This window comes from Sphaeroforma arctica (assembly GCF_001186125.1).
Source record: "Sphaeroforma arctica JP610 unplaced genomic scaffold supercont1.76, whole genome shotgun sequence".
NCBI classification, from domain to species: domain Eukaryota; class Ichthyosporea; order Ichthyophonida; genus Sphaeroforma; species Sphaeroforma arctica.
In genome coordinates this window covers 115,994-128,493 of record NW_014040482.1, presented here as the reverse complement: position 1 = coordinate 128,493, position 12,500 = coordinate 115,994, and the positions used below count along the sequence as shown (strand labels likewise).

At 42.8% G+C, this 12,500-nt stretch overlaps 3 protein-coding genes across 3 annotated transcripts; 1 reads left to right on the top strand and 2 right to left on the bottom strand.

Moving 5' to 3' along the window:
• Window positions 1-2,914: 2,914 nt before the first annotated feature.
• On the bottom strand, window positions 2,915-5,185 carry SARC_01826 (hypothetical protein; the record flags this gene model as incomplete). Its single annotated transcript, XM_014304453.1, has 3 exons — window positions 5,028-5,185; window positions 3,227-3,643; window positions 2,915-3,008 (listed from the first exon to the last, which is right to left on the bottom strand). The coding sequence occupies exons 1-3, from the start codon at window positions 5,174-5,176 to the stop codon at window positions 2,915-2,917; spliced, it is 660 nt and encodes a 219-aa protein (XP_014159928.1). The 5' UTR covers window positions 5,177-5,185.
• A 689-nt stretch (window positions 5,186-5,874) lies between these two features.
• Window positions 5,875-8,384, top strand: SARC_01825 (hypothetical protein). The gene is made up of 4 exons (XM_014304452.1): window positions 5,875-6,216; window positions 6,449-6,571; window positions 6,767-7,169; window positions 7,349-8,384. Exons 1-4 carry the CDS (start codon window positions 6,103-6,105, stop codon window positions 8,248-8,250), a joined length of 1,542 nt encoding a protein of 513 aa, XP_014159927.1. The 5' UTR covers window positions 5,875-6,102; the 3' UTR covers window positions 8,251-8,384.
• Window positions 8,385-8,613: 229 nt separating this feature from the next.
• On the bottom strand, window positions 8,614-12,340 carry SARC_01824 (hypothetical protein; the record flags this gene model as incomplete). The annotated part of the gene is made up of 8 exons (XM_014304451.1): window positions 8,614-8,838; window positions 8,972-9,087; window positions 9,301-9,419; window positions 9,699-10,177; window positions 10,785-10,891; window positions 11,247-11,704; window positions 11,960-12,051; window positions 12,329-12,340. The coding sequence occupies 8 exons, from the start codon at window positions 12,338-12,340 to the stop codon at window positions 8,731-8,733; spliced, it is 1,491 nt and encodes a 496-aa protein (XP_014159926.1). The 3' UTR covers window positions 8,614-8,730.
• Between the last annotated feature and the right edge of the window lie 160 nt (window positions 12,341-12,500).

Here is a 12,500-nt window from a genome sequence, read left to right as displayed (position 1 = left end):
AATGGTTGCTTGTTGTTACAACATACCACTCGCATATATTAGCTACAGGTTTGTGGCCTATTTTTGACGGGCACAAGTATTGCCTTGCGAGTTAACGCATGCATATACTTGGGTTGGCCATGTAACATATCTCGACATAGTTCTATCTATGTCTGCTGTTGTCGCGATCAGGGTTGTTGTTCGATTCGATGTCGTTTCTATCGTCGTATTCTTTTTCAGTCTTGCAAGTATATCAGTCCAGTACAGATATTGAAGTGATGGCTAGCGCATACATACCGCTGGGTTGGCAATGCATCATAGCTGGGCGTAGTGGAAGCTATCTGCAAACCTATGTTGCAAACGCATATCTCGTACGCCTGCTGTTTCTATGCTTGCGTGCTGTTGAGCGATCGGATATCGGTCGGTTGTATCGTATAGTCGTCATCTCCAGTTGGATTATGCATGATCAATGGCTATTATCATAGTACACACATGTGCGCTGGTGTGCTCATTCGGAGTTAAAATCCTAACAGGTGCTACACAAATGTCAACCATTGGCCTCTTCACCTGCCCGAGTCACAAAGTATGCACCGCAAGTCCCCCAACCTTTTACGGGCGATGGCAGTAAAGGACGACAGTAGCTGGAGGTTGCAAATAGCTTCCAACATCGACATTCCTGTTGATCAACGTACATAGCAGTTAAGTATACGGCACAGTATGCTAGCGAACCTCATCACACCAGGTATGGGCAACACGCTACAATATTGCCCAAGGGAAGCACTGCAAAGCACACTCACCACGAGTTGCTACCTGGTGGCTGCGTAACACCTGTTATTATTGACTCACGGCGCCATATGGTTATGTATATACCGAGTGCTGCTCTAGCAGTTCCCAGTATTGTACTCCCTACTGTCGGTGCTTTCATTGGGAGCAAATTACCTCAAGGACTTGATACCAATGACGGGGTGTAAGGTGAAAATCGAGAAGAATTCGAAGACAGATCCTTGACCAAAAATAAGTTTCTGTACTTGGATATAGGAATCGAATGTGTTGCATCACGTCCCGTTCTTAAGGGAAAATGGGGATGTTCATTGTCGCCTTGAAACCACACAAACTAAGACTTGTACGAGTCGATTTTCCATGAGTCGACTTTGCTACGCTCTCACCACAGGATATCCATATGATATGTCTAGATTAATCATAATTCATTAATGTATTATACAAGTGCGTGGACGTCGAGGCATGCTGGAGTAACAATTGCATAATTGCTGGAATGGACCATACACTGCATCATATAGTCAATATACAGTAGGAGTTAGGCATGTACTTCAAATTTTATTGCGTTACAGTAGCAAAGAACCTTGTCCGGCAAGGTCACACATTCAGAAAGCTAGCACTCTCCAGCTGGCAATCCCGACCCACCAGGTCCATACATACCGAGTCAAGTATATATTGGTTGATGACACGTATATCACCAGGGGCTGACTCGAAGCTTCCTTGTCAGACTCGCGACGCTTTCCAAAACGGTACAAAATAAAGTTCAAGAACAGAATGCTTGAATCGCAAGTGTGTGGAATTGTTCATCACACACATAAGAGGCTCTCTGGTGGCTGTCAGGCTGCGTTGAAACGGTTTGATAATTTGTAGTTGTTACATTACGGGTTGAGGTTGTACATGTGTCTCTTGGAAGACAAACTACCAGTCGAATAGTATGTAAATTTCACGCGGTCGAGTATATGACGGAAACGGATGCGATGTTGCTCGTTTGAAACGACTTTATGGTGATGATTGACCGGGAATCACCGATATTCCGTGCTCTTCCCACGTTTCGATGGCGTCCTCAAAATCGGCGTGGTCAATCTGTTTTGGGATAGCATAACTCCATATATTACCAGTTGGGACAGATGATGATCTTACCAGCTCAACATGCGGTTTCCTTACCAAAATAAGAATAGAAACGGGGTCCAGCAGAAGTGAAAAGCATTCAAAAATAATACAATAACGTACCAATATGTAGTCCGTTAGAAACGTGCACAGGTAGCACACTGGTATATTTTCGTCTTGTAAAGAACGCACATAACTGTCGACTATACCAGCCTCCTCTGTGAGTATATAGAATGAACGATGCGACATATGTGGTATGAGCAGGACCCATCTGTGTTTTGAAAGAGTCAGTTGCAGTAGAGAACACATAAGGATTATTGAATTCTAATAAGTGACAATGGCAAGTATTGTACAACACTAAGGCGCTCATATAGAGAACATACCGTATCCGAGACCCAGATTTCCTTCACATCCAACGTGTACAACCCGAAAGCGAGATGAAGTAGCTAAACACTCACGAGGCAGTCGTTCCAGAACAATCGTTTCGCCCACTACCGTGACCTGGGGTCCGGGAGGGTTTGCGCAAGGCCGACGGTTTCAGTTCGGAAGTCAATTGCTTTGAACATACAGAGCCCTACAAGGGACAGGCAGATGTACCCAACGTAAAACTGGGGAGATATACAAGTACATCGAATACTATATATCATCAAAACTCAACTCGAAGTAACAACAGTATGTAACCACAGAGCGCGAATATACCTCGCTATCGACGAAGGAAACAGCAAAGAAATCGGACAGTTCATAAAACATGCTATTGATCAGTACGGGCAGAGCGTGAGCCAGGTCACTGACGGAATCGGCTTTCTGTATGCTGCAGTTGTCGTTCCGAGAACACAGAGGCAGCGGAAAGAGGGGAAAAGATTAAGTGTTTGTTAGTTGAAGGCAATTGGGACGAAAAACTATATCTTTATCTACCAATACCTGCCGCTATTTCGACTTATTCTATTGAATAATATAACTGTATAGCACTCCAGTCCTTTATCAGTAGTGACAGGGGGTCTTGAGCGCATATGTACTTTAAGATGGAACTTCATGGTATATAGTGAAACACTTACCATGCCATTCCCACTTCTAAATCATTGTTAATGAGAGGTCGAGGGGTCCCCATGGTTAGCGGCTCCGTATTCGGCGCCAGGTCGTCGTATCTGCAGTTGTAAATTATATATTAATTCATATCTGTTTGTTGACTTGGACGGGCAGGTGGTGAATAGTCAGCGGTGAAGTAAAACAAGCCCTTCGTCTACAAAAACACAGCAAGGTACGCCCAACTTCAAATCAACAACATTGAAAAGACTGTAAAGGGCTGAAAGAAATACAATCCCAGTACTCGAAAAAGTACTATACGTCTCATAGTACTGCATACCCGCTTGATTCTGTCTCACTCACATATTCCGTTTCTACGCTAGCGCAGCGTCGATCTCTCAACTTATACCCCAGAGCTTTGAAGAGGTTCATCACCATGTCCACTTTAGATTTCTGGACTAGGAGATAGTCCGTTTCGTATGTGGAGGCATAGAAGACCGTCACCGACGCCAAGTGCCTAACGCTTGCTAAAAGAACATCCCCCGATCCACCCGATGCTCCAGCTACGACCGTTATCGCACACCACTCATCTGGAAAGAGTGTGATACCCTCCTTTGGTTGTTCGGGCTCGGTCGACTCGGGGCTCGACGTCTGTTCACCATCCGCGAGAGGTTCCGTGCCGGCTGGCGGTGAGTTTGTGATGGGTAAGTTGACGCTATCATCAAACATCACGGTCACCTCGTCTTCGGTGTAGACACTGATGAAAAGCGTGAAGTTTATAGATTGTAAAAGCAAAAATCAGTATGTGACACGATGTTTTACGATTGAACAATTCAGAAGTGACAACTAGGCACTTGTTGACATATATATATAAGCATCATTCGAAGAGCCCAGGTCTGTGTTGTGCTATCCTGGCCTTTAAGTTTTACTTGCGATGACGGAATGCGCAGTAGATTCTACATTGCCTAGAAACAACGAATAGTTCCAAGAAAAGAATAGCGATATAATTTTGTCGCGAAAGATATACAAGAAGAGCGCAGATGTTAATATCCAACGCCTAAATCATTCAAATCAAAAATGACCGAAATCGAGTGAAATTTAATACACTCGTGTCATTACGTTGCATATAACCCTGGGGCTGTCATAAAACTGGCGGTAGGTCTCACTTTAACTGACGTGAAATGTGATTTGCAAGAAGATTCAATAAAACGGTCAATATGTAGAACCTTGCGCCGAGAGCATTTTGTTGCCTCATTGACAAGCCCAACTTCAACACAGGGGCAAAAGAAATTTGGTCCGAGCATATTCACAGCAAACAAATGGTCTTGCCAGGATCGTGCACGATATCTAAAAACCCATTTGAAATATGCGTTGTAATTTACGTGATTATATGTGCATACGCATCTATTCCCCCCCCCACTTTCTTTTCAATTAAAAGCTATATACAATAGATACCCGTTCATATAGATCTCACTTATATAAGTTTATGATCTGACGATATACAGCTAGATCATCGATAAGATGCCCATATATATACATTATGTTTACACCACACTCTAAATTTATTATATAAATGTATAATATACATATACATACACATATAAATATATATACATATACATACACACACACATATATATATATATATAATATATAGCTTAATAATAATAGTAATAATAATAAAAGAATAATAGGAATGATAGTAATAATGATAGTATATATACATATATATATATATATATATATATATATTGGATACATTGTATAAACAAATATACGTAGATGTACGCATTTGCCTGCATTGTTGCATATGATTTTGTGTGTAGATTAATATGTATACTAAATTAACATTCTAATAAAGTTATCAGATCGGTTCACCACTCGTAGTCCTTGAGCATCATGTTTTATATAGATATATTCATTCACTTATTCAGTTGCGGTAGAGTATAAGCACACAAAATGCAAACAGCGATATCAAAGAGTGGAGACAACTTCTGCTCGCCGTGAAAGTAATATTTTCTTGTTCAATACTAATTGAACACTGAATGGAGACAGATATAGTGTTTTATAAAAGGCTGCACTTAAGCATCCAGCAAAGCGACAACGAGCAAATTATTGTATTTAATCTAAAAGCCACGTACAGGTGTAAGAATTGCTTTTTAGGACCGCCGGGCAAAGAGGCATCCAAAACCACCTTAAGCAGAGCGTGGACATATTGCGGCATGCAGTTCTTTGGGAAACTTCCTATCCTTATAGAATTATGCATAAGATGTACCTCGACATTCTGCATACTAAGAATTCAGCGTGCTTAAATAGCGTATTATGGCTCCTGAATATGGATGGAGTGATATTATACGGCACAGGTCAGTGAGAGTAGAGTAATTATAAGGCACATTGACAGAGGTAGGTTGAAGATTCCACTGGACAAACTGCGGAAATTATGCTGAAGGGTAATCGGCAGCAGAGCAAAATAATTAGAGCGACTTACGTATTTCAACGAACGATATGCCGAAAATTTGATTTATGCCAAAAAAAAATCGACACACTTCCCACTTCCCAGTTTCCATCGGTACTTTTTTAAATACCTCTCTGACTCACACTCCACCAGACTCGACTCTCAGAGAGTTGCATAAGCAATTTTGTTTTTTTACAAAAACAGGGTTCAATTAGGGTTTTCTCTCATAGCCTTCTGAAAATTAAACATCTCTGCAGTAAACGTTTGACGTAAACGCAAAAGGACAAATCAAATTATATACGTTTTTTAAACGTAAAAAAGAATCTTCTCATCACTCGGGAATCGCACCTAAGAGTTGAACCTCCATAGACGTTCAACCTTAACGTAAACCCGATTGGGTTTAAAACGTATTCCATACAAAAACGAGAAATGTAAAATATCCAGAGAGGATAGTGAAGTCCCTATTCCCCAAAAAGAACCCTGAACTGACCTCTGTATTTGCAATTTAGCACTGAACGCTAAAACAGTGAACAGCTGGACCGGCCCCTAGTGAACACTGTGATATCTAGCAAATATGTACCAAATATATATAAAAGGAGCTCATAAATTTTGTACAAAAGCCAAAAATAGTGCTACATCTGTCCTCAGTCGCATAAGAATCTCATCATCACCTGGTTCAATACGGACGGAAAGCTATAATTGCAATAAGAAAGGAGATAGAGCCTCTCTATTTTCTCTATTCTTATCGGTAATAGGACGCTATGTCGAAACGAAGAAATAGTAGTTTGGCCTCTGTGGCCCTGCCTGGTTTGTCTGATGTGGGGACCTCAGAGACACTCACCTACGACATGAACCAGGAAAATCCAAATAAGGAGGTGTGTTACTGTATAATAGTTGGGTACTCTCCACAGCAATTTCTTTCTCGCTTGTTGTTGTACGACTTTTGTTAAAATCTCGAAGGCCTGTGTAAATAGAAACATATAGCCAACCTTTTAAATATCAAGTGATGGTATTCTATAGGGTAGCAATTGATTCGGTAATATTTTCTCCAGGAGTCTCGTTGTAACAGATTTCTGTACTGATAAATTTCATCTTGCAATTTACCAGTATGCTGAGAGTGGTGAAAGTACAGGATTGCTTTCCGGCGAGTCCGAGGATTTGTCATGGTACCAGGATATCATAAATACATGGACTCTTTCCTGGCCCATCTTCGGAACCTTCATGTTACAGGTGTGTCTTGTAGACAGAGAAGTTCGATGAAGCACTCACTCAAAAACTATGTAGAGCAATCAATCGCAAATGTTCTTCTTCTCCTTCATCTTCCTAATACTGAGACCTTATCGTTATGTCTGTTATTTCTAAGTGTACATCTTAATTTCCTGCATCATACCAAGCTAAGAATCATTTTTACGTTTGTAACACCAGGTTGGTCCCGGTATCACAAACATTATCTTCTTGGGACATCTGGAGCACGAGGCTCTTGGAGCAGGTACTCTGGCCACTATGTTTATCCAGATCACCGGTAATTCGATCGGCCAGGGTTTGGCCACAGCTATGGATACGCTTGCGTCACAGGCGTACGGTTCCGGACAAAAGAAGAAAGTGGGTGTAGTGTTGCAAAGAGGTCTTATCATCCTGAATTTGGCGTCGATTCCTATGCTTGCCATGTGGGTAAACACCGAGCGTATTTTGAATGCAGTGGGTCAGGATCCTAAGATCGCAAAGATGGCGGGTGATTTCGTCTGGTACTACACACCTGGATTGTGGGCTATGTTGTCATATGAACCGCTCAAAAAGTTTTTACAGGCACAGGGTATCGTTAAGCCAGGTGAGTATGCCACCGCACATTGAGTTGTCTGTTTTCGCTTATTTTATTTTTACCACTCGCCCACTTTCTGCATGCTTGTATTGTAATATTGTACTATCATCTTGAGACTTGTACATAACGTATGCTGGAATCGATATTATTTCTGAAGCTGACTTATAAGCAATTACGCTTGACTCCAGGTATGTACGTCGCTGCGTTCGCCAATGTCTGGAACATCTTCATGAATTGGCTTCTGATCTTTGGCTTCAACTGGGGATTCCTGGGTGCTCCCGTCGCGCGAATTACGACCCAGTGGATGATGGTGTTCTGTCTTTTGGGCTACATGAAGTTCACTGGTGCTGGCAAAGAGTGTTGGGATGGCTACAGTCCCGAATGTTGGCAGAAGTGGGGTCAATTTTTCAAACTGGCTATCCCGGGATGTCTGATGACCGCAGCCGAGGCCTGGGCTTTCGAGGCCATGACGCTTGCTGCCGGTTATATGGGTGCCGAATACTTGGCTGCGCAGTCTATTATCATGCAGTTCGCGATGTATACCATTCTACTTCCTTTCTCCATCGGTGTAGCTGGTACTATCCGCGTTGGTCAGTTCTTGGGTAAGGGAGATGCCAAGAGAGCCCGTCGCTCCGCTTGGGCTGCCACTATCCTGGCGGTCATATCCGCGGGTCTTGTGGCCGCGGCAATGATATCACTGCGTTACAAGCTGCCACGTGTATACTCCACGTGGGATAAAGCTATCGATATCGCGTCCACTATCATCCCCATTGTTGCATTTGAGGGAGTGTTCGATGCCGTGAATATCTGTGGTTCGGGTGTGTTCAGAGGTGCCGGTAAGCAGATGACTGGATTCTTCCTGAATCTGGTCGCCTACTACGTTATTGGCCTGCCTCTTGGTTTCTACATGGGTTTCGGACTGGGCTGGAAGGCCTATGGTATGTGGATGGGTATGCTCATTGCGCTTATGATTATTGCCGTAGTTGTCATTATCATTTTCTTCCGTATCGATTGGAATGAAGAGGTCGAAAACGCCCAGCGACGTATTGGGGACGATGGCGATGAGGCTCCAATCATTACTGGCCATTAAGTAGCTACAGCATTGTAGCTCTTGAGATCCAACATACAAATATTGAATGAACACTCGAGTAGAATTCAAAAATGCAGAGTCTCGATTCTGCAAGCACATATCAGAGGAAATAAAGTAACAAATGCAAAGCAACATGCGCAAAGACACTTTCATTATATCTGTTCACAAACTTTTGAGGACTCTTGAGTTCTCCGACCGTGAGCAAAATGTACACACTGCTATCTAATCACTAAAACAAAGCATCACTTAGTTCACGACTGTGCCTGAGATAGGAACTCTCTGATGTCTGCTACTACAGTTTCCAGAAAGTTGCTCTGGTAAATATTTAGTTGCGTCCTCAAAACAGCTGGAAAGGCGAAAATTGGCGTGGAACTCACTCGGTATTCATTGTATTTAGTAGACATGTCAACTTTAAGCATTGAAGGTAAGGTTGATGATGTTCTGCCCCAACTTTGCGTCTTCTAATATATTCCACAATTCCTAGCTCGTTACTAGTGAAGAAAAATGAGGGTTCTCCACAAATTTGTCCAGATCTTGCCAGAAAATTTTCGCAGCAGAGTTGTCAGACCATCTCTTTTTGGTATACACCTGTAACAATTTAAGGACAGAGATGAGTTACGTTACAGTCATCGTTCTTCATCATCAAAACTCTCAAATCACAATCTTAGAGCCCATACCAACGTAATAATCGAAGCAGATTTCAAATGATATGAGAGCTTACATTCAATACCGAAACAGCCCAATCTTGAAGAGGATCTTTCAATTGCGCATCATCCAAACGTAGGTAGACGCCTAAAATATTACGGAATACGTCTGTAGGATCGGTCCACGGCCAATCTAAAAGTGAAGAAGTCATAGATCAGCTTTAACCTCCCGTTTTTAAATACGTTAAGATTGAGCTATGCACTTTTACACATACATATTTACTAAATTGAAGGTGATCGAACCATATCCAGCTGTAAGGGCGAATTCTAACAAGAAAATGGCACAGAAGCGCGTACACAGTGGCGCGAAAGGGACTCAGCCGAACTTGGAATGGATTTTACTTACTTTTAAACTGCCATTTCTGACCTTGAACGAACACGGCAACGACCCGTTGCCATTCATATTTCGTGAAGTCAGAGGTTTTGTCGTACACGTGGTAGACGACTCTTCTGTCACCGATTTTCCTGTAACGCGGTATATCACAGTGAGAACAAGGAAATGTGTACCAAAGATTGCTTCTAGTGGTCGGCGAGACACGCTCAAGCTGCGCAGGGAATGAACACCCACTTTGTGTAATACCTATACCAATACGCTACCTGCATGTGCAACCCATTCCCCTGGATAGACATGATTGCAGATAGGGTGGGCTAGTACCATGTACAACGGCCCAAACCTTCAAACCTCATGCCCTACATCTCACATATATCAATTAAGACCACTTATACACGGTTGTACCAACTCACCTTCTGATTTGTACGGATGGGGGATGCTTGCCCTTAGCTTCCATCTTCCTTTTGGCACTGCTCTCAAACACGGCATTCTCCAGGAAATCCGCGGCATTCCATATACTCATGTGGAACGACGGAGCGTTTGGGACGATAATGATTGGTATGTGCGCGTCTCGTTTCTGCTTCTCCGTCATCACAGACCCGTGCGACGCCTTCTCTGCGGGTCCACCATTCGCCTCATGCCTGGAGGCGTGTGACGAGTCCAGCTTGACTCGTTTATTGGACAAAAACCCACCCGTGGTATCCAGGTCGAAGTCACCTGCACGCACACCCTTGTCTTCCCAGAACCTTTTCTCCTTCTGTACTTCGTACCGATTGTAGGCCAAGGTTCTCTTGCCCGTGCGATCAGTATATCCAGCACTGTTCTTCTCTCGCTCATGCTTTTCTTTGGCGAGCTTTGCTGCTTTCTCCTTGTTATAAGTGGCAACTAAAATCTGCAGGCGCAACGGTATATTAGTTAGTAAGTGTTTAAATAGGTGCTGCTACCCATCCATACAAAATTAGTTAGTAAGTGTTTAAATAGGTGATGCTACCCATCCATACAAAAGTAGTTAGTGAGTGTTTGAATAGGTGCTGCTATCCATCCATATAAAAATAGTTAGTAAGTATTTAATTAGGTGCTGCTACCCATCCATACGAAAGTAGAGTTTACCCAGAGTTGTTTTCCTTCAATAGGTACAGATATGCACGGATAACAATTTAATACGTGATTTTATTGAATACTTGTCTGCGACGCCTGTGTTCGAGGTATCGTGTCCTCAGCCTACAGCGCCGTATTGAAAGCCAGAACTAAGCACTAACGTGTATGTAGAAGAGTATGCTTCGTGAATGCGCACACATCTCTATTTATGTCAGTGTAAGCATGGCAGGCACACATACATGTGCATATCACGTTGAAATTTAACAGAGATGTAGTCGTGATCAGAAAATTCGTCAGATAAAACCTTCACGACACTACAGTAACGTGGTTTAAATTCATAGAGATCGCAAAATAACTAGATGGTCGGTTATCCCCAGATGTAGCCCGCCGCTTATACATACTTGTTCGATGTTGTCAAATCTCTTCCGTTTGGCAATTTGTACCGTATCTCGAGTGCGTAAACACCTCTCTCCGCTGTTAATTGGCTTAGAAGTACTCATTTCCGGACCTGAACAGCAAAATAAGAGAAGTAAAAAGAAGAAGAAAGCTCATTAATTCCTGGTCTCCATTGAGCATCGAGGACGGATACGCTCTATATAAATCGAGCCTTCATATGCTGACCGCACGTAGCTTCGAGACTCCGCAAAGCCATGCGCACCTTGAGGTGTTGGTGATTCATAGTCATTGCCAGGCATAAAATGAACGCTTACGTGTCTACAAACAGATACATACGGTCCTGCACCCATCGTGAACGCAAACTTCTCCGTATATGATAGTACACTTGGATATACAAACTCCTATCAGCCGAGAGGGTACAGCTTGTGGTCGAATTGAATACAAGCTGAGCAGAGCAATCAACATACCTGCGGCTATGGTGGACTGGTGCGCATCCTTGACTTCCACGCCACCGTCCATTTTGGATTGCCTCTTATTGGCCAACCGTCGCTCTCTTAGCTGACTCAGTTTATCCGTGCCCAGCTTCTCTGACAGCGCCGTGAATTGCTTAGGCTTGCCATCCTTACCCAACTCGGCCCCTGTGATAGAGTCTCGCTGCAAGTGTCTTCGCTTATCATCGTCCGCTTTGGCGCTAGGCGTGTCCCGTGTGTCGCCAGAAGGTACCGAACTTCGGCTCTTCTGCGAGCCATCTTGTGCACGAAGCTGCTGTATTTCATCGGCCGACCGTTGCTGTACAATGCCTCCGAAATGGGTCTCGTCAATACTTGAGCTTGTTTCGCTCAACGAGCTCATATATGTCAGAAGCGGCTTCTTATCTTGGAGGGTAACTACGGGAATATTTTTCTTCTTAGATTCCATAAGGTACCTGGACGAGTAGAAAACAGATCAGTATGTAGCTGGTAAAAGTTTCGAGTTGATGACGCTTCATAGATGCCTGAAGACCTCTTCATCTCATCACCCAGACACACACATAACCTCTTCATTTAAATAAAATAACTCCGGAGGCATTAAAACATTACAAGGCACACGTAGCTAACATCTTGCAACCAACGCAAACCCTTATTGTGTAATTTCACTGTCAATACATGCTGGCATCAAATCACGCAGGCATTCAACACACCTGGGATGCGATAGCTCTTTGTTCTCAATAAGGAGCCAGATGGTCTCAAGATTGTAGAACTTGTCATCTTTACCTTTGTAGTTGGTCTCGACCTGTATTGAGGAAATCACAGGCAATGAGAAATGATTGCTGAATTCGAAGCGTGTCGCACTACTACTAATAAATTGACATAGAATCCCTATAATTAAGAATAGAAAGCGCTCTGGTGCGTGAACGCACTGATGAATTTTCACCCAAGTAATCGGCGTGACCAAACGTACAGCTATTTGACAGATAACAATGAGTGGAATTTCAGCATCGATTTGATTGATTCTAAATTTCACAACAAATATAGGCAATCATCATAAAAACGACAAAAGGATAATATACCACGAAGTGCATCTGTGAGGAAAGGAAATCGCGTATGCACGCAAACAAAATCAAGAAATAGAACAACAATCAAAACACAATTAGCGCTCACCTAAAGTGCACAATGGTGAATTCACAGAGTATTAATTAGACATACACGCACACACACACACATATAATATGTATATATATA

What these genes read in the sequence shown, in the direction of transcription:
- SARC_01825 (XM_014304452.1), top strand. Translation starts at nt 6,103, where the DNA reads ATGTCGAAACGAAGAAATAGTAGTTTGGCCTCTGTGGCCCTGCCTGGT. An exon ending in TCGGAACCTTCATGTTACAG is followed by an intron (nt 6,572 to 6,766) that starts GTGTGTCTTGTA and finishes TTGTAACACCAG; the next exon opens with GTTGGTCCCGGTATCACAAA. An exon ending in ACAGGGTATCGTTAAGCCAG is followed by an intron (nt 7,170 to 7,348) that starts GTGAGTATGCCA and finishes GCTTGACTCCAG; the next exon opens with GTATGTACGTCGCTGCGTTC.